This window comes from Leopardus geoffroyi, chromosome C1 (assembly GCF_018350155.1).
Source record: "Leopardus geoffroyi isolate Oge1 chromosome C1, O.geoffroyi_Oge1_pat1.0, whole genome shotgun sequence".
Lineage (NCBI taxonomy): Eukaryota > Metazoa > Chordata > Mammalia > Carnivora > Felidae > Leopardus > Leopardus geoffroyi.
Genome location: NC_059328.1, coordinates 5520676 through 5544634, shown reverse-complemented (window position 1 = coordinate 5544634; position 23959 = coordinate 5520676). Strand labels below are relative to the sequence as shown.

Below are 23959 nucleotides of genomic sequence, written 5' to 3'. Positions count from 1 at the left end.
GGCTCCCCGGAGAAGTGCTCTTTTCATCATCGGCCATTCCAGAACCACCTTTTCTGGCTGCCCTGAGGGCAAAAGCAAAAAAAAACAAACGTTTCCCTTCCTTTAGATCCCTCCAAAATTCCAGGGAGTTTATTCGGAGCTAGGGGCTGGCTGGTAAAACCCCCGTAACTTGGGAGAGTTTACAACTGCTCACTAGTAACATTTTCAGGTCGGTAATTTGGGACTTTCAAAGTACCAGGTCTCTGGGTTTTCTTTCCTTAGTCAAAGTGTATCTTCTAGACCTGTCAGCTTCGTCCAGCTGATCTCCAAATTCACCCCACTCAACCCCAATTGCTCTCTCTGGCTCCCCACACAGAATCTCCATTTGACCTTGTGTTCAAGATGGGACAGTTGTCCCAGAGGCCCCACTGCCTCCCCCTCCTGTGCCTGGAGCTTCCCATCCGGGGCCTGCAGCAGGCCTTCTCAGCAGGGCCTTTGAGCCAAGTCGGGTTGGGTCCCTCCTCCACGGCTCAGAGTCAGTTCCAGGCCTTGCCTCCCCAGCCTCACCTCCGAGTTCCCCCTCAACCGGCCCTCTTGCTGTCCCTCCACACCCCACGCACTCCTCCTGCCTCAGGCCCTTTGCGTGTCTGGCTTCTCCTTCCTCAAATGCTAACAGACTTGCCTCGTGCACACCCAAGACTCCACATTTTCTGAGGTCCCCTTCCAGAGAGGACTTCTCTAACACGGCTGCAGAAAAAAACCCCATCGCTGCCTCCTTACCCCACTTTGCTTCTCAGAACACAAAGTCTCTCCTGCTGCTGTCTCTCCCCTAGCCATCTCTTTACAGCTTCGTTTCCCAAAATGTAGTTACATATCTGCGTTAAAAAAATGATCTGCCTTGCCTCCTAGCCCAGGGGTCAGCAAGCTGCAGCCCGAGGGCCAAATCCCCACCGCTCCCTGGATTTGTGAGTTTTGTTGGACACAACCATCATCACTGCCTCACGTGTGTCTTTTGTGTTTTGGTGCTACAAGGCCAGCTGAGTAACCGCGACGAGGCTTTGTGACCCACCTTTAAAATGGTTACCAGCTGGCCTTTCCAGAGTTTGCTGACAGCTGTTCTTTGCCAGCGGACAGAGAGGGGGAAAGGAACAGGAGGAAGAAAAGCTCCCACGCGATGAGGCCGTCTGCCTAGGTGCTGGCTCTGCGTCAGTTGTGCGGAGCAGCTCAGCTCCCTGTGCAGAAGCCCGAACTCCGTTCCGCCCCTCGGCCGGGCAGTACACGCCGGTCATGGGGAGACAGAAAAGCCAGGCGAACCTTCTGGGTCCTGTGAACAACCCAGGAGTCGCTCTGGCTCAGCTACAGATGGATCTGCCTTCTTGGGCGGGCTCTCCTCGGGGACAGGGTGGCTGCCGGTGGCTCCAGGCGCCCTGCCCGTCCTCCTGACCGCTCGGCGGAGAGAACGCCGCCAGCTCGGCCGAGGCCCCGGGGTGGAGCCGCGCTGGCTGGTGGGCCCGGGCCCCTGGTGCCGGTCACCAGAGGAAGGGAAAACGGAGGCCGGGCCAGCCTCGGAAGGTTTTCACTTCCGCCTGAAGACTCCTTCTGCGACGTCAAAAGGAACTGGTCTACAAAAATTCACCATTACAGCCAACTTGGTTGGTGTTTTTTAATAGCACGTTAATGATACGCAATTAACAAATGAGAGAACATCACAGCCTCTTAAATCCTTGCTTTTATGCCTTTCCTTCTTCTGCGACAAATGTGTTCACTATTCGTTCACCTCAGCAGCCGTATCAACAGCTAACAGCTGCAAGTGAGGCTGATCATGAACTTGATTTCACAAACAAAAAGGGGAAACCAGAGATAAATGAAAACCATCAGGAGCTCGCTAAATGCCATCTATGGTGCAATCCAGGTTCAGGACCGTCGGGGTGGGGGGGGGGGGGACACGAGGCAGGCGGGGAAGGCCCGTGCGGCTGCCGCCACCGGCCCACACCGCTGGGGGCAGTAACCACGACCCTCCGCACGGTGACGGCTCCTTTCGCTTAAAGTGAACACGGGGACAATGACTGCGGACGGCCCGTTTCTCTAACTCCTTCTCGAAGGTTTCCGCTCTAATCCTTAAGCACGAGCGGAGCCTTCACTTGGTCAGCCACGTCCTTCCCGCTCAGTGCTTCAACAATCGCAAGAGCAAACTCGAAGCTGGTTCCAGGCCCGCGGCTCGTGAGGATCAGGCCGTCCTTCTCCACGCGGTTCTCGGAGTAGCTGTAATGACCTTCGGAGGAAGAACAAGAGAGGGTTACATCCGAACGGGCTCCGCTGGGAACACTATCACTCCGCCCTGCAATCCACATCCCCGTTACCGCACAAGATGGGTCTCACAGAAATTTCCGAAAACCCCAAAACCAAACCCCACGACAAGGGCAGCTGGACGAGGCGGCGGCGGCCCGGCCCCGCGCGGAGATGCTACGGCGGCGTGTGCAGCGGAGAGAGAGGAACTGACGGCCGCGGCGAAATGACACGAACACACGGAAGTCAAGTGTGGCTGCAGAAGACCTTGTAAGTGGGCGGGGCAGCGGGAGGGAGGCCGAGCGTTCACATTCCTGTCACCAACCGACGCTCAAGGGTCCGCCCTGAGCACTGAAGGGGAAGCAGAAGGGGCCCCCCGAAATGTGCCGCTTTGGTACAGCGACTACTCCGGGCTGAAGGCACCGGACAAACGGCAACTGCAGGAAGAGGCTTTCTCTGAGCCCCCCTCGCCCCCGCCCTGCCTGAAGACAGGTCCTAAGGGACTCGGCCGTCGTGTCCCTTCCGGGAGCCCATCAGCCGGGGAGGATGGACTCTTGTCCCAGGAGAGAGGAGACCTGACGTGGACACCAGACAGACCCTGTCACAAACCACCCCACCTCCCATCTAGTCTCCCAAGGGCCCCTTCATCTTTCCTGAAAATCATTTATTCCCTCCTGAGAGGCCTACGTCCCTGCTCCCCCTTCCCTACAGACTGCCTGTCACACGGACTCCCTGTCACACGGACGGCCTGCATCACGCACAGACTCTATCTCAAAAACAAACCAGCAAAAATAAGGGGCGCCTGGTGGCTCAGTCGGTTGGGCGTCCGACTTCGGCTCAGGCCATGATCTCGCGATTCGTGGGTTCGAGCCCCACGTCAGGCTCTGTAGGGGCAGCTCGGAGCCTGGAGCCTGCTTCGGATTCTGTGTCTCCCCCTCTCTCTGTCCCTCCCCAGCTCACCCTCTGTCTCTCCCTCTCTAATATAAATAAACATTTAAAAAAACATTAAAAAAAAAACAACTAGCAAAAACAACACAGAACACACAGGGAGGAGGAGGTGTGTGGAAGGAGAAACGCCACTCATTTCTCAGGAACCACTTTCCTTCCGTATCCCCCGATTGGCTTTTGGGGGGAAATACAGTAAAACCAGCATATGCTTCTCCTATGTCCAAATTCAGTGGATGACGGGACATCTGGGCAGATCACAGCCACAAAGCTGGGAACCTTCAGCGTCAGCTCCCCAAGGCCTCCCCTTCCACACACGTGGTCACCAAACCCTCCTAATGCACGGGCCGCCCGGCCCTAAGTCCTCGGGAGCAGCCGCGCCCCCACGACCCGGCCCCCCGGCTCCCACTGCCCAGAAACCTCTCACCTCCTCCAGCGCCCCTCAGAGGCGGCATCTGTGACCGCTCCCCGGATCAGGCCCCCGGATCGCACCACCGGGGCCCCCGGCACTGACAGGACGTGAAAATAGTGTGTCTCCTGCTTTACCGTCTGCTCTTTAAAAGGCCGGGCCCTCAACCACCCCACGTGGCCTAGGACACTAACGGACCCGCGGAGGTGCCCCCAAGCATCAGGTGAGCAGATGAACATCCCTCGTTGCTCCTCTCTGCATCTGCTGCCTCCACGCAGGATCTCCATGTTCCGGCCCTGCCTTCCACCTGTCCTTCCCTCCACTCTCTGCTCAGCGCCACAAAAAAGGTCACCTTTCCAAAGTGCACGTCGGAGCTTATCCAGTTCTCCCAGGAGAGGCCTTTGCCTACTTTCTCCAGCACCCAAAGGCGACTCTGTTCCACATCCCGGCAGGCACGCCCTCTGGGTCTGGCCTGCACAAAGACTGGACCATAAGGAACCAAAGGGGAGACCGAAAAGAACTTGCCATCCAGGTGGGAGCTCATGGTGACCTGGGTGGGGCCAGGGGTGACAGGGAAATGAAGGTGTGAGAAATCACGTAGAAAACAAAATGCCCACAACTCCGAGCAGGACTGAACACGGGGAGGTGGTGAAGAGAACTTCCCAGCTGTCTGTCCTACAACTGGGTGGATGGTGGCACCACACAGAGACCAAGGACACAAAGAACAGACTGAGGGGAGGGGCCGAAGCCCACAAGGTTCCCCCGTCGCACCGCCACCCCTGAGACTAGTCTCCCCCTACTGCCAGATTCAGTGTCCGCACCACCGGGCTCTCCCATCAGATGGCTTGGGCTCGTTCCTTTTTCTGTTCTCAGAGCCACGGAGGAGCCCAGGAAATGCTTGTTCGAGGTCTACAGACAGAAAATGGTCACCTGATCTAAGGAGCCCCCTTAAAGCAGAAGTGATCTGCTTCTGCCGTATTCACGAGCTTTAGAGACCACGCGATGATGTTCACGTCCTTTCCAAGTGGTGGAGACCTTCAGTAGATCAGGTCTTCCTGTCCTCGTTACAAGTCCAGTCACCCGAGGGACGCCCGGGCGGCTCAGTCAGTTGAACATCTGACTTTGGCTCAGGTTATGACCTCACCGTTCGTGCTGACCGGGCAGAGCCTGCTTCGGATCCTCTGTCCCCCTCCATCGCTGTCCCTCCCTTGCTTGCTCTCTCTTTTGAAATTAAGCAAACATTAAAAACAAAAATCGAGTCACCCACTGAAATAACGAAATACAGCACATGAACATCTTCCTAGTGGTCAGCCAGTTAAGCATCGGACTCCGGCTCAGATCATGATCTCCTGGTCTGTGGGTTCGAGCCCCGCCTCAGGCTCTAGACTGACAGCGCGGAGCCGGTTTTGGATCCTGTGTCTCCCTCCCTGCCCCTCCCCTGCTCGCTCGCTCTCAAAAATAAACAGACACTGAAAGACAAATTTCCTAGTTACCCTGCCGCAGAGGAAGAGCATCTCTGGGCTGACGTCTAACCTCATTTACCGACGGCTGAACCAGGCCGAGACATCTTCAGATGCCCACCCAGGAAACCCACTGGGCCTCGTCTTCCGGGGCGGCGAGATGCACGGCCGGACTGGGGCTGGGTGAGGCCATTTCTGAACGGCTCGCTGAACGCTCTCTTCGTGGGTAAAGTATTACAACCACGGCTCGCACCAGTTACAGACAATTCAAGGTTCCAGGACTCTTCACAATTCCAGCCCGAAGAGCAGGTCTACGCTCGCCGGCTGCCTCCACCTAGCGGCGACGCCGGACAAGGACACCGCGCGCCCCAGGGCTGCGAGGCAGGTGGGCACGCCTCAGCCGACTTGGATTCACGAACTCTGCAAATCCACACCCCACAGTCCACTGGCACAAAGCATTAGTTGCCAACTTCTTTTTAATTTTAACCAAACACTCCAGAGCCAGGAAGACTCTTCAGAGCAGCAGCAGCCAGGGAGCCTAGACACAAGGGGTCAGCACCTAATGGCTGCTTTTTATTGGTCAGTGGCTCCTCAAGAGAGTAGTTGCTGGAGAGACCCGAAGTCCCCGAGAGCCCGAGACATTCACTATCTTGCCCGTTAAGAAAAGTCACCGACCTCCGGGAATGGCAGCCCTGGGTTCCAATTCCAGGTCTGCCATTTAGTAGCTGTCCCATCTCGCTAAGCCTCGCCTTTCTCTTCTGTAAAATGGGGGTGACACCAACCCCCCGGGGCTGCCACGGGAGTCCGATCAAGTGGAAGGCCCGTACAGAGCGGTGGTGTTACCGCAGCAGGCAGCAGCCGGGGGAGGACGGCCGTTCACCGCCATGTTCCCAGCGCTCGGCCCGGAGCCGGGACCGACCAGCCCTCCGCCCCCAGCGCGGGCTCGCGCCAGGCCACGTTCTGGGTGCGTCACACACACTGACTCACGGGGCCTGTCAACGACCCTGTGAGGCGAGGGCTACTGATATCCTTAGGTGTCAGGATGGAAACCGGGGCCGGGAGGGGAAAGGAGCCCGCCCACGGCCGGCCCCACGCTGCCTGGCCCAGGGGCACAGCCCTTCACTGCTCACCTACGTGACGGGGGGCTTCGGGTGCTTTCGAGAACAGACACACAGGAAGCGAAAAGACTATTAAAGTAACAATGTCTTCATTTCAAAACTGAGACACGGGAAGACTGCGTCCTTCAGACCGGATTGCTTATGTGAGTAAAAGCTTCACGCCGCTCTGCCAGGTACGTGAGGAGGACCAGGGCCCCCAGGAGTGATTACGGCCTCGCTCCTCAGGCGCCCTGAGAGGGCAGATACTCACCCGGTCTTTCCCCACAGGAGGACTCACCGGCTGAACCCAGCACCTCGTAACTTAACGTGCGCGGGAGCCGCACCGGGACAGAGGTGGGCCCGAGCTCCAGCCCGACTCCGGGCAAGTGGCCCGGCCTCCGGGAGCCGGTGTCCTCTTCCGGGAAGCCAACAGCTGCCTCGCTGGGCACCGGGGCCCGGGAGGCTCCGTGGAGATCACGCCCGCGAGTGCACCTGACCAGCGCCGAGAGTTAACGACCTAAGCTCTCCTGTTCCCAACCCACCTCCGTGTTCTTGAGGCAGGAAAACAGACACAACAGATCCACATTCGGATAAAGGAGGAACGTGGCCGACTGGACGCGTCCCCCCCCCCCCCAACATGTCGTAACCACTAAAGGAAGCCTGATTCCGATCTTTCCGACTCTCTAAAACGCGTCCGTTAGCCCACGTTAGAAACGCCCGGCAGCCAGAGCCCTCTGTAAAAAATCCCCACTTTTCACACAGATGGTTTTATCGACAACGGGGGATCCAGCAGCTCCAAAAAAGTGATAGGTATTTAAGAAAATACTACCTTGGATCATGCTTGAAAATATTCTGAACATCCAACACCAAGGGCAAACCCTGACGTAAATGACGGATTTGAGGTGGTGATGCCGTGTCCGTGCAGATTCATTGACTGTGACAAAGGTACCCCCTGGTGAGGGAGAGGAGGGCGAGGGAGACCGCGTGTGCGGGCAGGGCGTGCGGGAGGCCTGCACTTTCGGCTCCATTTTGCGGCGAGCCTAACGCTGCTCTAAAAAGCAGCACCTCGGGGGGCGCCTGAGTGGCTCAGTCGGTTAAGCGGGTCAGGATCTCAGGGCTCGTGAGTTCAAGCCCCACGTCGGGCTCTGGGCCGACGGCTCGGAGCCCGGAGCCGGCCTCGGATTCTGCGTCTCCCTCTGTCTGCCCCTCCGCCGCTTGTGCTCTGTCTCTCGCGTTGTCTCAAAAATAAACAAACATTAAAAAAAAAAAAGACAAAGCAACACCGTGCAAATGCGCCGCCCGGCCCGGCCGTGAGAAGATGACGAAGAGATGTTACCCGCCTACTTCGTGTGAGGTCAGAATGAGCCTCGAGTGGGGCTGAGACCGGGGACAAAATCTACCGCCAATGTTTCCCAATCAGCTGCCGCCATTCTCGTTTCCTCTTCCGGTCCATTCGCTGGTGTTTGGCTGGCGATGTTTCACACACGGCCAGCCTCCCGGTTTCCTTGCTGGCTCCATGCCAGCCGAACCACTTCTGGCTTCTAACTAGAAATTTCAGACACTCCTGCAATCATCCACAACAGCGTGAAGTTTTCTTTCTCTCTGCAAGTGCCAGAGTCTCTGTCTCTCTGGTGCGTGCACTCCAGGGACAGATGCCAGAGGGAGAAGCCACCTGTCTGACAAAAGACACCACCTGGCTGGTGTTCCGAGTGTCACACTGAGAAGCCGTGGCTGTTACTGAGGGAGCGTCGTCACACAGTTGTACGTTTACGTGGCTGGTTACGCTGCGCCGTCGTTAATCACACGCTGCCTTCTGGTTTTAAATTCGACGTGTGTGTCCTGTGTCTGTAAGCTGTTCCCTCCCGGAGGACAGAGACCATGGCAGGCTCTGCGCTGTGAGCGCAGAGACCGATCCAGGGCTCGAACTCCTGAACCGTGAGCTCAGGACCGGAGTTGAGATCAAGAGTCCGACACTGAACAGACTGAGCCACCCAGGCGCCCCAATGGCGTGCTTCTCTTCCAGCCTCTGAGTAAGTAACCGGTCACGCAAAGAATTAAAGAAACACCTGATAGATTACTCTCCTGCCCCCAGAAAAGGATACAATCTTAGGTTTAAAAAGCAAGCTGCAGGGGTGCCTGGGGGGCTCAGTCAGTTGAGCATCCAACTTTTGATCTCTGTTCAGGCTGTGATCCCAGGGTCGGGGGAACGAACCAGTGTCAGGCCCCATGCTGGGAGTGGAGCCTGCTTAAGATTCTCTCTCCCCCGCTCTGCCGCTTCCCCGTTTGCACTCTCTTTCTCTCTCTCTCAAAAAAAAAAAAAAAAAGTTGCAGAGCAATACATTTAACAGACTTCATTTGAATAAAATTATGAAACTACAAAGGATAATGAGTGTATGTGGAGAAAATTCTGGAGTTACACAAGAAACTTTCTAACAGAAATTACCTCTGAAAAGCAGAAAAGGGGTGAGGAAGAAAGAGAAAACGCAAATTTATGTTTTTACTTCACCCCCCTTTTGCACGGTTTGCACTTTTTACCACGAATAGAAATTGTTTTTATAAAAATAAATGAAAGTTAACAGTCTAGCTGGTATTTATGAAAGAAACATGTCACCTAAGGAACAGACCTGCCACCCAGGGAGAGAGCAACATTCACTGTACTTTGGACTGTGGGCAAAAGGGCATCTTCTGAAATTGCTGTCGAGGTTTGAAGTTTACCCTCAAGTGTCTGGCACGGTGGTAAAAACCCGAGTCAGCCTGCCATTTCATAACCACGCCCATCCAGGACGACCGGGGCTCCGGCTGGCCTCTGCTCGTCAGCCCTGGCGCCCCGTCAGGGCACACACACGGGCACGCGCACCACCTCCCCCCACCGCTCGCTCCCTCTCCGGCTGCGACACTGGCGAAGCAGGTGAGGAACACGCCATGCCTCAACCCGCGGAGAGTCCCTCTGTATAAGGCGACCAGGCGGGACACAAAGCTGAATCACAGCTTTCTGAGAAGGTCTTTCCATACGTGAAAACAAGCACAGGGGCGCCTGGGCGGCTCGGCAGCTTAGCGTCTGACTCTTGGTTTCGGCTCAGGCCATGGGTTCGAGCCCCGTAACGGGCTCTGCGCTGCTGGTGTGGCGCCTGTCGGGATTCTCTCTCTCCCTCTCTCCCTGCCCCTCCACCACTCACTCTACCTCTCTCAAGAAAAACTTTAAAAGGATGCTTTAAATACATAAAATATTAGCATATACTTACTCCCATTCATCATTTTGTCTTTAGCAAGCGGGTGTGTCGTAACTTTGCTTCCAAAGCCTATTTCATGAGCCAAGAGAGCCGTAGGACCTAAAAAGAAGATTAATAAAAAGACTTAATTAAGTGTGGATATAAAAAAACTAATGGTTTAAAAATTGCAACGGAAGAATTTTTCAAAACCAGGAGGCTCTCACCTAACATATCCTGATGATTCTGAAATTAAACACCTTGTAGTATGAGAGGCACGGTTTGTTTCTAATAAACCATCTGCTGAGCACATCTGGCAGAAGTGTACAAACTCAAAATCCTTCATCAGCCGTCTCACCAAATGATACGGAGCAGCGTCAGATAAACAGTGTGTGGTCCCTCAAGGAACTGCAGGCAAGCCTGCCGGGGATGCCCGGAGCGGAGACCGCCAAGGCCTTACTCTCGGCAAATGGAAGATTTAGTCACACACTAAAGGCAGCTGGCACTCTCCAAACTTCTGGACTTGACTGCTACTTCACAGACTCATTCTGGTTTTCTACTTAAAAATGAGCACTCACTCATCCGTCTATCCATCCGTACATCCCAGGTGACTAGGACACTGTCCAGCCCCGAAGAAGATACACCTGTGAAATGCCCAGAAATCTGGAGACATAAAGGCACCAGCGTTTCTTTATTAATAACCACTAAAGGCCATGCACAGATGTCCGCTTCTGATCCTCTAAAATACGCAGTTGCTAACAGGAGATTTTGATCCAAATGTATTCACTGAAAATGGTCAATTTCACGGAGAATCACAACCATATTTTGTATGTAATGTTTCTCAGATGAGGACTACAACAAAGACATTTTATGACTTTGTCATGTTACCTTGAAAGTTATAAAAAAAAAAAAAAATTCTACCTTTTTTCTCTAAGCCTCACATCACACCTAGAAAAACATGCTTCAGAACAGCAACGCGACCCTCAAAACAGGTCAGGATGCAACGTCGTGGCTGGGACCCGAGGACAGAGCCCGTACGCTTCAGCTTCAGCCACCCCGCCCACCTGCTCTGACCTTTCATTTTTCAACCCAGTTCCAAGGAAAAGGGAGCTACAGACTACACCTGCTGGCTAGATCACAGCAGCTGCACACAGGAAGATCAACAAATACTGCTTAATTACATAAGCTTTCCACCTGACAGGCCAATCCCAATTTATATCTCCTAAATCAAAGTCCTCAGATAGATCCGATGTCTCTCTCACCTTATTTTTACCCTATGTACGAGACAGCTATGTATGGTGGCAAATTTTAAGTCTGTAAAGACTGAATGATTACCACTCAATATTTATGTGAATGGACTCATCAGTTTCCCTTAATTCTTACACTGTAAGATGTTAAGAAGTAACTACCTACATGATCTTGTATTTTATGAAAGCAAACCTCCAGAGGTGACCGTACAGTGAGGAGAACAATCGCTCGTACGTAAGTTAGAAATTTTTAGGCTGCTCCCTTCAGTTGATGAAACTGCTGCCTACGGTAATGTTAATAAATTTACGTTTCGGCCAAACGTAGGACTTTAGTGATGGCTTATTCACCCTGATAAGCCCATAATTTCTGCTTTCTGGAGCTTAAGAATCCTATTTGGAGAATTTGAGAAGAAATATTTAACTCCCATTACTTGAGATTCTGGCAGATGAAAATATTGCTGCGTGTATGCGGGGATCCGGCTCTGAGCCAGAGCCGAGAGCAGAGGGCACCGCAGCGGGAGCCCCTGGGCAGCCAAGACACTACGGCCAACAGCGCCACCGTGTGGTGACTGACGCAAACAACACCTCGGTCACCCCAGCTCCTCCAAGCCCTTGCAGGTTGTACCTAGACCCAGTCTCCAGGCTCCTTTCCCTCCAGACCCAGAGTGAATCTCATTTTACTTTCTTATCCAGATAGTCTGCCCTCCAGTTTCTGTCTCAAGCACTCAATACTCGGGGCTAAGCCAACAGTCTTTCAGTTCAGTAAGCAGCCCCCGGTTCCTAACTGCGACACTGAAGAACCACCTTATTTTTCTCCACACTTCCTACTTTCTGCAGCACCAGAAGGCCAGGCAGTACAGGATATTCAATGATACAAACACCATTAGAGCGATGTTTATGTCAACAGCGATTTAAATGATTCTAAAGTCTAAGCTCCTTAGCACGGCATTCGAGCTGCCTGAGCACAAAACAGTGAACCAGATATGGCCAATCATCCAGCCACCTCAGTGATACAAAAGGACAAACCCACGTGTGGCTTTTCCTTTCAGCAGACTCATAAGGGAACAAATCCAGACCAAACCCTTCCTTAGGTTAGAGAACCTAAGAATGAGGCCGTGGCCAGGGGCTGAGAGTGACTGGACCAAGTCCTCGTACATCGAAGAGGACCTGGGACCCCCACCCAGAGAGAGGCACCTGTGCGGGCGGTAGGGACCGCAGGGTCCTCCAGCGAGGACAGACCTGGGCCCCCAGGGCAGGTCAAGAGGCTGGTGCTGACTGGAACCCAAGGACAGGGCCTGCCAGAGTGGTCACCTCTGTGGTCCCTCCCAGGCTCCAGTGCAGGGGTCCTCGAACATTCAGGTCTTTAGGAACCCCCCTGAGCTTTTACATGAGTTACATCTACCTGTAACTGCCGCGTTAGAAGTCAGAAATTACAACTGGGACATTTTTACGACATAAGAATGCGGGAGCACGTGTGCCACACCCCCATGGTGGCATCATCACACTCTCCATAAGAAGGAAAAGGACAAATAACATCAGTATCTGCTTTCACCTTATGACGCCTTTGAAAGAGCTCTGAGAATGTCTGCTGTAATGCAAAGTCCCCAGGGTCCCCGACTTATAACTTCTTTAACAGATTCACTGTACTGAACAAAACACTGTGTCATCTTATCAGACCATCCATCTATTCATTGATTTACTTGCTCTTTTGACAAATGTCTCATAAAGACCTATAACAAAGAATTGCACTCTGGAAAAATGCAAGATGGCGGGACATCATGATACTGGAGCATTAACAATGGATTTCATGGTGGTTCCAGAAAACAAAGTGTTACTGACTTCCAAAGATGTGGGGACATCCAGGAAGCACGAACAACCTTCTTCTTCTGACTTACGTGACAGATAGTACAGTGCCCGAAACCAAACATTCCACACCGAGGACCAGGCGGAAAGCACCCGAGGCCTCGGAACCCGCAGGGCAGGCACAGGACAGAGCTGTTACGTTCACGTCTGACCGATTCTTGCTGACTGGTGCTGGCAGACCTAGTTTCTGGCATAGAGATTTGCTGTAACAAGCTGTTTACTGAATTCCAGAGGGCGTTATTTTCCTCAGAGGTCAACCAAAGACGGAAAACATGTAGTTTCACAGAACGCAGACCAAAAAGCACAGAGAAGCAGAAAAGAGAGCTGTACTCATTTCTGAAATGACACGGAGTTCATGCCGCCCAAACTAAATATGCCCATACAGATGCCCTGCACGCTCTGTGAAGCGAAAGAAGTATCTGGAACAAAATCTCACAATTAAAGACGACCCCATCACGTATTTTTGGGAGAAACCCAACAACACATTTTAACACACGAGGGTTCCGCACGTTACCTGCACAGATAGCGGCAATAAGGCCCTTCCTTTTCTCTTGTTCCTTCAGTATCTCTTTCACAGCAGCAGACTATTCAAAGAAAACCCAAACACATCAAGTTATCATTAAGCCACAGCCAACGGCCAGCTGGAAGCTGGGAGAGAATCTGCTTCTAGCCTAAAATGCAAGATCTTCAATCAATTTTCTAATAGTATTTCTAAATCATTAATAGAAAAATTCTCAAATTCATAGTTTCTACATTTTTAAACCTAATCAAGGTGTTTGTTACAGGAGAAGGGCATTCTTTTCTTAAAGGTGTTTAAAGATGAGACGAGAAAAGCAATTCCCCTTGGGCACGCTGACCCCTGCCGCTTTGTGCTCCGCGGAGAAAGCAGAAGGGGGGGGACACGTGGTGTCTGGAGCGTTTTCAGAAGGCAGAGCCAGGAACAGGGCCCAGCAGAGTCCCAAACGTCTGATTCCACCTGCCTCGCGCGCTGCTGTCTCTTGCCACTCCCTCCCCTCTCTCTTCCCGCAGGTGGACTCGATGAAGACTTCGATGAAGAAGCAGGGGCCTATTCCGATGCCATTTTCACGCAAGCTGGCATTTCCAGCCTCTGCACCCCCCACCCCCCCCCGGCAGCCCTAGTGTTGTGCAGACAGCCAGTCTCTTATCTTTCTATGCTTAAACCTTCATAAGACACAAAAGTAGGTTCATTTTTCTACTGCGGGGGAGGAAAAAAGAAGTCTTACATTCGGACTGTATTCACAGAATCTGTTGTTTTTCCTAAATAAGCTACAACGCCATTTTGTTCACTTCACCTGTTTCTAGTTTACTCCCAGCCTCCTTCCTGAAATATTTTAGTAACAACAAAACCAACAGAACACGGGCAGATGCTGAAGCACTTCCTTTACACGGTTTTTACCTCGGATAAATTCTGTGCACCCAGGTTACCTCCCGGCAGAACCACTACGTCGTAAGGTCCCTGTAGTTTCAAAACAAAACAAAAAAAGTAAACAAACACTTTTCATCTGAGATGTGCACCAAAGTGACAGTCCGATAATACTTTCACATTTTACACGTGGGTCATAGCAAAAAACTGTTCATGGAAGCACAGCTAAACAAATTAAGGTATGTATCTCTATGATAGATTGTTGTTGTAACTAGCAAAAAATCTGAATATAGTAACAGGAAAGGATGCCCGTGTTGCAGGATTACAGGGGTAGCATGATCTCATTCTTGTAAAAAGGGAGGAAAAAAAAGGGGGCGCTTGGCTGGCTCAGTCGGTGGAGCACGAGACTCTGGATCTCAGGGTTGTGAGTTCGGGCCCCATGTTGAGCGTAGAGCTCACTTAAAAAAAAAAAACGCAGATGTGTGTGTATGTCCCTGACACACACGGGGTCTACAGGTACCCACACACGGAAGAGAGCTCAGCTGCTAATGAGATGTGGTGTGGGATGGTGGGACGAGGACAATGAGAACGGGGACACTTAACATTTTCACTCTGTAGGTATACACGGTCTACACGCATTATTTTTTCAACGATAATGTGCACAGTAATAAAAATAATTAAAAGAACAATTTCAAGTAAAATGCACAGAAAAAGGTTTTTTACCTCTATGAAAAATGGAACTTAGGGGAGAATAATGATACAGTATTTTAGTATCCCAAACACCTAACATCCTACAAATCTGCTGATTCCAAACTTGATTCAATTCATGAAATGGAATTTGATGTAACAATACTTTAAAATGTTAAAAAAATTTTTCAAAAGTTTAGTCATTAGCATTTTAAAAATTTAGTACATACTTAGTGCAACATATACTACTCAGAATTACTCAAGACTATGAACATTCTGCTGTTTTCAAACCAAGCAAAACTACCAACTAAACAAAGTATGAAGTACAGAATTTCTTTCACTCCTTTTAGAATCTGATAAACAGACACAAAAGGTAACCACGGTTCTAAAACACCCAGACACCACAAGATGAAAAAGACCAAAGAGCGAGTATTTACTTCTACTCGGCCACTCGACACATGCTATTTAGAATGTTTTCAACAATTTTTATGTAAATACCAACATTCCTGTACCCCACAATCTGGCACTGAAATATGTGAATTTATTAGAAAGGAATAAACTTTTCTCTCTGCATCTGAGGCCAGCTGAGCATGGGAATCATGCTCCGGGTTCCTCAGCAGGGCACAAGTGGCCGTCCATGAGCTGCCTCCACTTTCTTTTCTGCCACATCTATGCCCTGAGAGCACAGAGCCCACACCCCTATCACACTGGCCGTTAAGCAATGAACTACATGAAAGGGTGTGCAAAAGCATCTGTGCACATGTGGGTGAGCTTGCGTCTGAGGACAGGGCCCTCAGCTCTTGACAGATTCCCCGGTGTTAGCTGCCACCAAAGGTAACTGTCGACATACAGTGACACTATTTAACAACAATTCTTAATGCTCCCTTAATCCCACCACTAATCAACTACGAGCTGTTCCACATAAAATGAATCACATAACTATGTCTGGGACACTGAAAAAGGAAAGGCAAAAAGGAACTTTTGCATAAAGAATAAGAAATGAGGGGCACCTGAGTGGCTCAGTCGGTTATGCGTCCCGACTTCGGCTCAGGTCATGACCTCACCTGCTTCGGATGCTGTGACTCCCTCTCTCTCTGCCCCTCCCCTGCTCACATTCTGTCTCTCTCTCTCTCTCTCAAAAGTAAATAAACATTTTTAAAAAAAGAAGAAATGAACAGGAAATGTGGCAGGTGATTCCTTCTATCAGGTACGTCATAACAGGAGGCTAAGCTGCCTGCGAGGCCAGAAGAATCCTGATGAAAACGTCCTACCCCCTCACCCCCTCCAGCCAGCACAGGCAGTAGGGAACTGCCAGATTCCATGGATACAAAAAAGGGAGAGTCCCTGACTTCCCAGAGTTTATTATAGTGGGGAAGACATCCAAGCAAAGTAACTTTCTTAAAATAAGTCTGTGCTCACAGCCTTAGATGTAGTCAAAAGACAGTTCAAGAAACTGACAAAGAAGGCACAGGAGGGAGTAATGCCAGGTATGGAGAACAAACCTCTTTTTTTGCATCTTCCAGACTGGCATCCGGACAAATGAGAACATCTCGGCTACACTGTACCGGGTCTTTCCCAGCCAGACCCGCAACGGTGACTTTAATCTAGGAGAAAGACATCATCACATTTAACACTGAAACATAAATCTAGAGTAACATTTTCACAGCTGCTGTGTTTTAAAATAACTTGGCAGGAAATACTGCGACAAAACCATGCTGCCTTGCAGCCAGTAAGTTAGCTAAATATATTTAATAACCAGGTCTGTCCCGGTTTGCCTGAGACAGTCCTGATTTACAGATGCTGTCCCGGGACCCTGTCTGGTTAGTGTCCTTTCTCCCACAAGTGTCCTTTCTGGTTTGGGCGACAATTACATGATCATTCTGTTAATAATCCATCTTGCAAAGTTACTGTCGTCATTTAAGTGTCATGGAATTTTCTGAAGATACAAAGACAAGTTAAAACAATGAAATCCTACTTTAGCTTGCAAAAATGTACAAAGTTGACATAAGCAAGAGCTGGTACTGGCAACATGGGAATTTTCCTACACTGCTGGTGGGTCCACATGTTGGTACTTTGGGGAGTTGACAAGATCTGGTAAGGCCAACTATGGGCTGTCCTTTGGCCTAGCAATTCCACTCTCAGTCATAAAACCTGGAAAAACTTCCACACATTTGCATAAAGAAACCCGTGCGAGAATATTACAGAACTGAAATGGCACAAAACTGGAACAGAGCAGACTGCAGCATATTCGTACAGCATAATACTAAGCAGCAATTTTAAATAAACGAAGTGCATCTGTGTGTCTTCACTTATGGGAACCAGAGAAATGAAGGTGACAGACTCTGGGGCCAGACTGCTAGGGTCTGAGTACTGGCTCGTCTCACTAAGTCTACAATGCCGACACTTCATCTAGTGTCATTGTGCCTCAGTGTCTTCAATTGTACAATGGGAATGGCAATAACTCACAGGGCTGTTGGAAGAGTTAAACAAGTTTACGTCAAGTACTTAGAATGACACCTAGCATCAGTAAATGCTATTTAAGTGCTCACTATGGATGCATATATGCATACACACACACACACACACACACACACAGACACGTGCAAAATGCAGCTGCAGTTTAATGCTACTTTGAAGATATGCATGGGATGGACACACACCAGTGAGGGGACAGAGCTATCTCTGGGGCAAGAAGGGGAATAGTATCGGGGAAATTTACAAAGAGGGCTGTGTAATCCTTTGTTTTAAGCACCTGTTCCTAAAGGGGCACCTGGGTGGCACAGTCAGCCGACCATCCGACTTTTGATTTCAGCTCAGCTCATGATCTCTCGGTTCATGGGCTCAAGCCCCACACTGCGCTTTGCACTGACAGCACATGGAGGCTGCTTGGAATTCTCTCTCTCCTCTCTCTCTACTTGCTCACATATGCACGTGCTCTCTCTCTCTCTCAAAATAAATAAACAACAAAAAAAACTGTTTTAAAGCATCTATTCCTCTGGAAGTGGGCCTAAAAGAAGCATGGCAAAATACTAACATGTACTAAACGCGGGCAGTGAATAAACAGGTAATTATTATTATACAGTCTTCTGTATTTGTGGGTGTTTGAAATATTTTATAAAGTACACTGGATATTATTTTATTCCAAATGACTTCAAAACCCAAAAATTTTGAAAAAAGTAGAAGACATCAGGGGACTTACTCCGGCTCGCCTCATGACATCTACAGGAATGACTGTCTCCATCTCCTCTGCTCCTTTGGCCAGGATGACCAGAGCTCTTTTGGAAGCCATTTTTGTGTTGTACTTTTGAAAGACTTAATTAAAAAAAAAAAAAAAGAATTAAAAAAAAAACTTCCATTGCAACCCTAAAGCAGCCAAAAACTTTAAGCTTAGTAACATTTTTAAGCAGGGTAACTAGGTGCCTCTTAGGGGAAAAGTTCGGAGAGACAAACATTAAAAAAAAAAAAAAAGCACCTTAGGTTAATATTGGTTTACACAGAATTTCAAGCGCTGGATTTCTGAGAGAACACAGTAAGGCTGCTAATACGTGATAGTACCACTTGGATTTCCTTCGACCATATTTTTTAAAAACCCAGTATACAGTAACACACAGGCCTTGCATTTCACACAAAGTAGGGAGATAGTTTTCTTTTTGTTAGCACTATTTCAGAGAAACGACTAAACTTAAATTTCACGGGGAAAAGCTGCACAAAGTCTTTGGCAATTAGCCGGTGAGATTTTTGGAGGGGATTTTTTTTTAAGTTCCAATAACTGTACGAAAAATTCTGGAAAGTTAACGGTGTTAAATATTTTATCACACTCTCTGATGACGCAGAAAGATGGGAATCCCCCACTACATTCAACCCAACTGGATTCTCTCTCTGCACTTTGCCCTCTCGTTGCAAATGGCAGCTGCTAAGCAAGGGTCTGGATAGTTCTTAGCCTGTTCTTTTTCTGCAGCTTGTTGTCCATGCAAATCAGAAGCTGATAAATGCACTCCCACAAACACAGCATTGGCCAGTTCCAAACTGCCGGACACCCTGCACACAATCCTGGAGGGTCCGAGGTCGCCCCGTGCGCTCCTGGCCGAAGGCCGCCCGTTCCGCAGACGCGGCGGGGCCTCGTCCCTCGGCGCCCCCTTCCGAAGCCCGCGCCGGGATGCCCGCGGCCCCCTCGCCACCCTCAGCGCTCCCCAGACCCCGACCTGAACCTCGACTCTGCCCAATCCCGCGTCGGGGACGACCGAACGGAAACAGAACCGGACTAAACGGGTCGGACGCACACACGTACGCGCGTCGCCAGGGTTCACGCCCTCAGCCCTGCACTGCGCAGACGCGCGCCCCCCCGGCTTCACGTCCTGCCCCCCCCCCCCCGGTACTGCGCAGACGCCCGCCGCGCAGACTTCACGTCTTCCCCCCCCCGCCCCCCGCCCGCCTCACAGCCCTATAATGCGCAGGCGCACGACGCCCAGCTTCTTGTTCTGCCCCTCCCCCCCGGTGTTGCGCAGACGCCCGCCGCCCAGGTCCCCACTTCCTCCTCAGCTCTGAGCTGCACCGACTCGAGCGGCTCGCTCGCTTACGTCACATCCGGCCGAGCCCACCTTGGACCGCTGCGGGGTACGGCTCCCGTTTCCGCGCCCTGACTCTGCGTCTCGGGGACGTCTTCAGTTGGAGCACCCAACGCGAGGAGAGTCCCGTGGGCTCACGCGTGCTCACGGAATCTCCCCCGCCCCGAGTGGCGCGGTCTGGCCTGCCCTCGGCGCCGCTGGAGTTAACTCGCTTTTCCCCACGGGCCGGAGGCGCCCGGCGGGACCCCTTCGGGAGCCGTGGCGGTTTGCTTTAAACGTGCGTTTTCCTGGAGTGGAGTTGTGCCTTCACGCTTCTGTGCGCTTGGCTTTCCTTTCTTGGAGGGCCTGCCCGTGTCCCCCTCCCCCCGCACCCCCCCGCCTGTTCCCGACCTCGTCGCCCCAGGGCGGGCTGCAGGTCCTCGGTCTCTGGCGACTCTTAGCATTATTTGCATGCGGTAATTTCACGTGTGCTAGTTTCTCGAAAGTTCTTTTTTTCTAAAGATCCCAGGGTGTGGAGCCCTGCTGAGCACAGTGATCTGACAGTCCCTTTAATGACATCTGTTTAAGTTATAATCTCAGATTTCGTTTTTACAAATATGAATTGAATACTGACGCTTTTCCCAAAGTTTTATTTATTTTGAGAGAATCCCAAGGAGGCTCTGCACTGTCAGGCAGAGCCTGAGCCTGATGCCGGCCTCGAACTCCTAAACCATGGGATCGTGACCAGAGCCAGAACCAAAAGCCAAATGCTTAACCGACAGAGCCGCCCAGGCGCCCCTGAATGCTGATGGTTTAACCCATTTCAAAAACCAAGTTGATCGAAGTTACATTGAACAGATGGACTCCCAGCGTCGTCCCCATGTGGTTCCATCCCTGCTGCTGCCTACGGTAACCTTGTATTCGTTTCCTGGGCATCTTTCCAGTGTTTCCTTATGCAAGCATAAGCAAATACATTTTTACTTCTTTCTCATGGAAATGTAGCAGATTATCCATATTGTTGTGTCCTTCACCTCACACTGCCACCAGCTTATTAAACGAATGTGGTGGAGATCTTTCCTTATCAAAAAGAACTTCCTCTCTTTCTTCCAGATAGTATGCCCTTGTGGAATGTCCCATAGTTTATTTACCGATGCCCTACTGATAAGACTTAGGTTATTTCCAGCTGTTTTTTGTACAGACAGCACTGCACTGAATCACCTTATTTATATGTCCTACTTGTGTAGGTGAAACTGGAGAGGAAATTCTCAGAAGTGTAAATACACTGGAGCAACTCCATGCAAGTTGAGTGAGTCACTTAGCACTCTCACCAGCAATGGGTGAGCTCAGTCTTGTAAGTATGTCAGGTTCTTGACATTTCAGTTTAGGTGTTAAAAACATTATTTTCAAGAAAAAACTTCCATTCCTTTGTTCGTTTACAAAGCACTTGAATAGATTTCATGAGATCCTTACAATGGTGGTGAGCACGGTTTTTGTTTAATTTTAAGAATTGTAAGTAGATTTCTTCATGCACCACTGCGTTGTGCAAAAATTTTTGACTGTCTTTAATCTTTTGGCACTTGAAAAAGACATTTTGGGAGTTCTGGAATGACTTCATCTTTGACTATTTGCCAAGGAAGCAGGCAAAAGCCACCCGCTTTTAGTTTTGAGTATGGTGGGGAAAGAGAGGCAAGTGGTCAGATGTGTTTCAAAAAGGTGGGATTTTAGGTAGTTGGAGGAAGACCCAAGAGAAGACAGGCTGTTGGGTTCCAGTCCCCATAGCATGGGGAGACAGTAAGGAGACATCCATGCCGGTGGCCTGCTGCCGTGCGAGGTAGGACAGAAAAAGGGAAAGGCAGATGGTTTTAGTTAAAGGGAAAGAGGGAATGAACCTGACTGACCACTCCTGAGACATCTGCATCACCAACAAGATCTGAAATCGACCTGGGTCAGTATCCGTGTTTATCCAATGAGTACATCACACACAGCATTCACAACTAAAGTATTACTTGGTAGATTGGATTATCTTTTAGAAATGTTCACTCTCTCCTCTTTCACCTGCATGAGTGGGGGATACTCCCTGCCCGTTGACTTTGCGTTTGCCCTTGTTTTCGCTAATAGAATGTTAACAGACGAGGCCCGATGAAAGTTCTGAAAAGCACTGACCTGCTGATCAGGCGTGCTCTCTAGTAGTTTTCCGCTGCCGTAGGAAGAGCTTTCCTCCAGGGCTGCTGCTGCCCCTTCAGCCCGGGTTTCAGAATGAACACAGGTGGAGCAGAGCTGCCTCGGCCAACCCGCACCTGCACCCTAAGGAGTCACCGTAGCCAAATGGTGCCCAAGACCTCAGATTTTGTTACACCTCAGCTCAGTGATTCAACTTTCAAAGATTCATAATGAAAAACAGCAGTCTTCTGCCTCAGGCCTTCCTACCCCTCAACCCTGCTTTCCAGAGGCAAATATTTTCAACTCCTTAAATTATTTCCTGTACTTCTGTGAATACAGTTGACCCTCGAACAACATACACTTGAACTGCGTGCGTCTGCTTGTGCTTGGATTTTTTTCAATGGACGCAGTTCAGTACTCTAAATATTTTCTCTAATGATTTAACATTTTGTATTCGCTAGGTTTATTACAAGGCTACAGTATACATAAAATGGAACAAACAAAATGTGTTAACTGACTGTTATCAGGTTTCCCCCATCAACTGTAGACTATTAACAGTTAAGTCTTGGGGCACCCCGGTGGCTCAGTGGGTTAAGCGTCCGACTTCGGCTCAGGTTGAGATCTCCCAGTCCGTGAATTTGAGCCCCACATCGGGCTCTGTGCTGACAGCTCAGAGCCTGGAGCCTATTTCAGAGTCTGTGTCTCCCTCTCTCTGACCCTCCCCCGTTCATGCTCTGTCTCTCTCTGTCTCAAAAATAAATAAACGTTAAAAAAAATTTTTTTTTAAAAAGAATTGTTAAAAAAAAAAAACAACAGGTAAGTCTTCCCCGGAGTCAAAAGTTACATGTGGATTTCTGACTGCCTAAGGGGACAGGGGGTGTCAGTGCCCCTAACCCTTGTATTATTCCGAGAGCCAACTGTATTTTTAAATAATACTCTAATACTGTTGTTTCTCCTTGGTTTTAGACATTGTATATTGACTTCCTGGAAAACATACTTTCCATTTCACAGATGCAGAGGTTGAGGGTCCGGAGGGGTGAAATGACTGTAAGAGGTCCTGCAGAACCTTGGTTAAATTCTCATACCAAATTTCACACTTTGCCACCATAAACTCTATCAGTATTAGTAGGTCCACAACACTCATGACACTCTCTTAACTTTCTAGTTCATACCTATTTCTCATCACACATTTGCAGAATAAAACAAAAAAAAAATTAAACCATTCACAAAAAAATAATTGCTCTATTACTGGTAGCGAAGAGGCCTCCTAATTAAGTCCTTTATTTCCGGGCAGAAAAACCTCATTCTACTCACTTCTTTTATTCAATATTTGACAAGTCTTTATGCGCAAATACCAACTAAAGGACTGGCTGTTTTCAAGGAGCTTAAAATCAGTTTCAACTTCTAGCAGTTGCAACATTTAATTAAAACATACTGTTCCGCCTTGCTGAGCTCAAAATCCAACAATGGAGAAATGATGTCGATAATGGTAGTGACGGAGTTCAGGACATGCTATCTCCAAATACGTCATGTTGGCACATTATTTTGACTTAAAGGCATTTTTTGTTTTTTTGTTTTTTAATTTTTTTTAACTTTATTTCTTTTGAGACGGGGAGAAAGCATTTGAGCACAGGTCAGGGAGGGGCAGAGAGTGGGAGAGAGAATTCCAAGCAGGCTCCACAGTGTCAGTTTAAGCCCACAAACTGTGAGACCATGACATGAGCCAAAGTCAAGAGTCAGACGCTTAACTGACTGAGCCACCCAGGCACCCCGAGTTACAGGCATTTGTGTAAACAACAGGTGCAAGAAAGGTGCTCAGCTTCCCATTTTTTCTTCCTGAAAACAGAAGGTGAAATCCCAGCACCAGGAGGAAAGAAACCTCATCAGAGAGGAACTTGAGTCTGGAAGAATTTTCACACAGAGACCTTAAAATAACTCTTCCTTGAGCCTTCCCTGTTTTATTTTAGTTGCTTTGCCACAATAGCCACAATTGTTCAACCCCATATGTAAACATTTAGCTTTTGTCCCTTCTTTGTGTCATTTTCTCATGAAAGCCCCTGGGTCATGTAACACACTAAATAAGTTTGTGTACTTTTGTCCTGTTAACCTTTTTTTGTGAATTTAGTTCTCAGGCTCTGCCAGAGAGCCTAAGGAGGCAAAACTTTCGCCTGCCCAACGTTAACAGGCCACCAGTGGCCATTCTTATCCTAATTCCAAAAAACAACTCTCCCCCAAATTAGCCTGATCACCATAAATAGCAAAGAAACTGCTGCCAGGTTATTTTTTCATGCCTCACTTATATTTCGCATCTCCTCTCAGTAAAAGACTCATTTTCTATTAATGTGAATGTATCTTTTATGTCACTGATAGTACCTATTTAGCATTTTGTCTTTTGTTTACTTATTATCTGTCTTCCTCTAATCCTGTGAACTCAGTAGGACCTTCCTGTCTCGGTCCATAGCATCTATCACAGTCCCTGGCACACAGCCGGTGCTCAATACTTGCTAAGCGTTATCTTAACTTCACCTAGATGTTCCTTGCTTTGACTATCGCTGTAGGGTAACACTTTGTAATACAACACTACAGTTAACAACGTGGCTCCAACCAATTTCTGATCCCTATTTTAATCTTAGTCTCCACGTCTAATTCATTTCACCGCACAGCGAACAGGAACTTTTATGTACAGTGGATA

General features: G+C 49.6%; 1 protein-coding gene across 3 annotated transcripts; it reads right to left on the bottom strand.

The window, feature by feature from the left end:
* Positions 1–1628: 1628 nt before the first annotated feature.
* PARK7 (Parkinsonism associated deglycase) lies at positions 1629–23357 on the bottom strand. Of its 3 annotated transcripts, none has more exons than XM_045475541.1 (7): positions 19162–23357; positions 17763–17875; positions 16066–16167; positions 13910–13969; positions 13007–13076; positions 9419–9505; positions 1629–2251 (listed from the first exon to the last, which is right to left on the bottom strand). In XM_045475541.1, exons 2-7 carry the CDS (start codon positions 17850–17852, stop codon positions 2091–2093), a joined length of 570 nt encoding a protein of 189 aa, XP_045331497.1. In that variant the 5' UTR covers positions 17853–17875; positions 19162–23357; the 3' UTR covers positions 1629–2090. The 3 variants fall into 3 exon arrangements, with proteins under 3 accessions (XP_045331497.1, XP_045331495.1, XP_045331496.1); XM_045475539.1 differs by lacking the exon at positions 19162–23357 and adding an exon at positions 18772–18900; XM_045475540.1 differs by lacking the exon at positions 19162–23357 and adding an exon at positions 18766–18896.
* Between the last annotated feature and the right edge of the window lie 602 nt (positions 23358–23959).